The sequence below is a fragment of the Pyrgilauda ruficollis genome, unplaced genomic scaffold, assembly GCF_017590135.1.
Source record: "Pyrgilauda ruficollis isolate IOZ18807 unplaced genomic scaffold, ASM1759013v1 scaffold1517, whole genome shotgun sequence".
In the NCBI taxonomy this organism is placed as follows: domain Eukaryota; kingdom Metazoa; phylum Chordata; class Aves; order Passeriformes; family Passeridae; genus Pyrgilauda; species Pyrgilauda ruficollis.
Genome location: NW_024513844.1, coordinates 1 through 639, shown reverse-complemented (window position 1 = coordinate 639; position 639 = coordinate 1). Strand labels below are relative to the sequence as shown.

General features: G+C 62.0%; 1 protein-coding gene across 1 annotated transcript in view; it reads right to left on the bottom strand.

Annotated features, from left to right (window-relative positions):
• LOC121350409 (transcription factor RelB homolog) overlaps window positions 1–208 on the bottom strand; it is a gene marked incomplete at both ends in the record, with an annotated part of 4,707 nt that extends 4,499 nt beyond the window's left edge. Inside the window, one exon of the mRNA XM_041461697.1 lies at window positions 152–208. Within this exon, the coding sequence (XP_041317631.1) occupies window positions 152–208 (57 nt within the window). The remainder of the gene's footprint in view (window positions 1–151) is intronic.
• Between the last annotated feature and the right edge of the window lie 431 nt (window positions 209–639).

The following is a 639-nucleotide window of genomic DNA, read 5'->3' as shown; positions in this document are numbered from 1 at the left end:
TCGGGAATGGGGCACGGGATCGGGAATGGGGTCGGGAATGGGGCACGGGATCGGGAATGGGGTCGGGAATGGGGCACGGGATCGGGAATGGGGTCGGGAATGGGGCACGGGATCGGGAATGGGATCGGGAATGGGACTGGGAATGGGATACGGGAGAAATCCGCGCGCGCCTCCCAGGACTCCTTGCGGAAAATCACCGCGATGTCCTCTGGAAAAGAGCGGGAATTCCCTCTGGGAATGCGAGATTTGGGATCGGGAATGGGGCACAGGATCGGGAATGGGGTACGGGATCGGGAATGGGGCACGGGATCGGGAATGGGATCGGGAATGGGATCGGGAATGGGATATGGGAGAGATCAGCCTGCGCCTCCCAGGACTCCTTGTGGAAAATCACCGCCATGTCCTCTGGGAATTCGGGAATTTGGGAATTTGGGATGGGGTGTGGGATGGGAATGGGGGCGGTGCCCCAGCTGTGATCCCAGCTGTGATCCCAGGTGCCCCCAGGTGTACCAGGTGTGTTCCCAGGTGATCCCAGCTGTGCCCAGGTGCCCCTGGTGTGCCCCAGCTGTGCCCCAGCTGTACCCAGATGCCCCCAGGTGTACCAGTGTGTTTCCAGGTGTCCCAGGTGTGCCCAGGTGT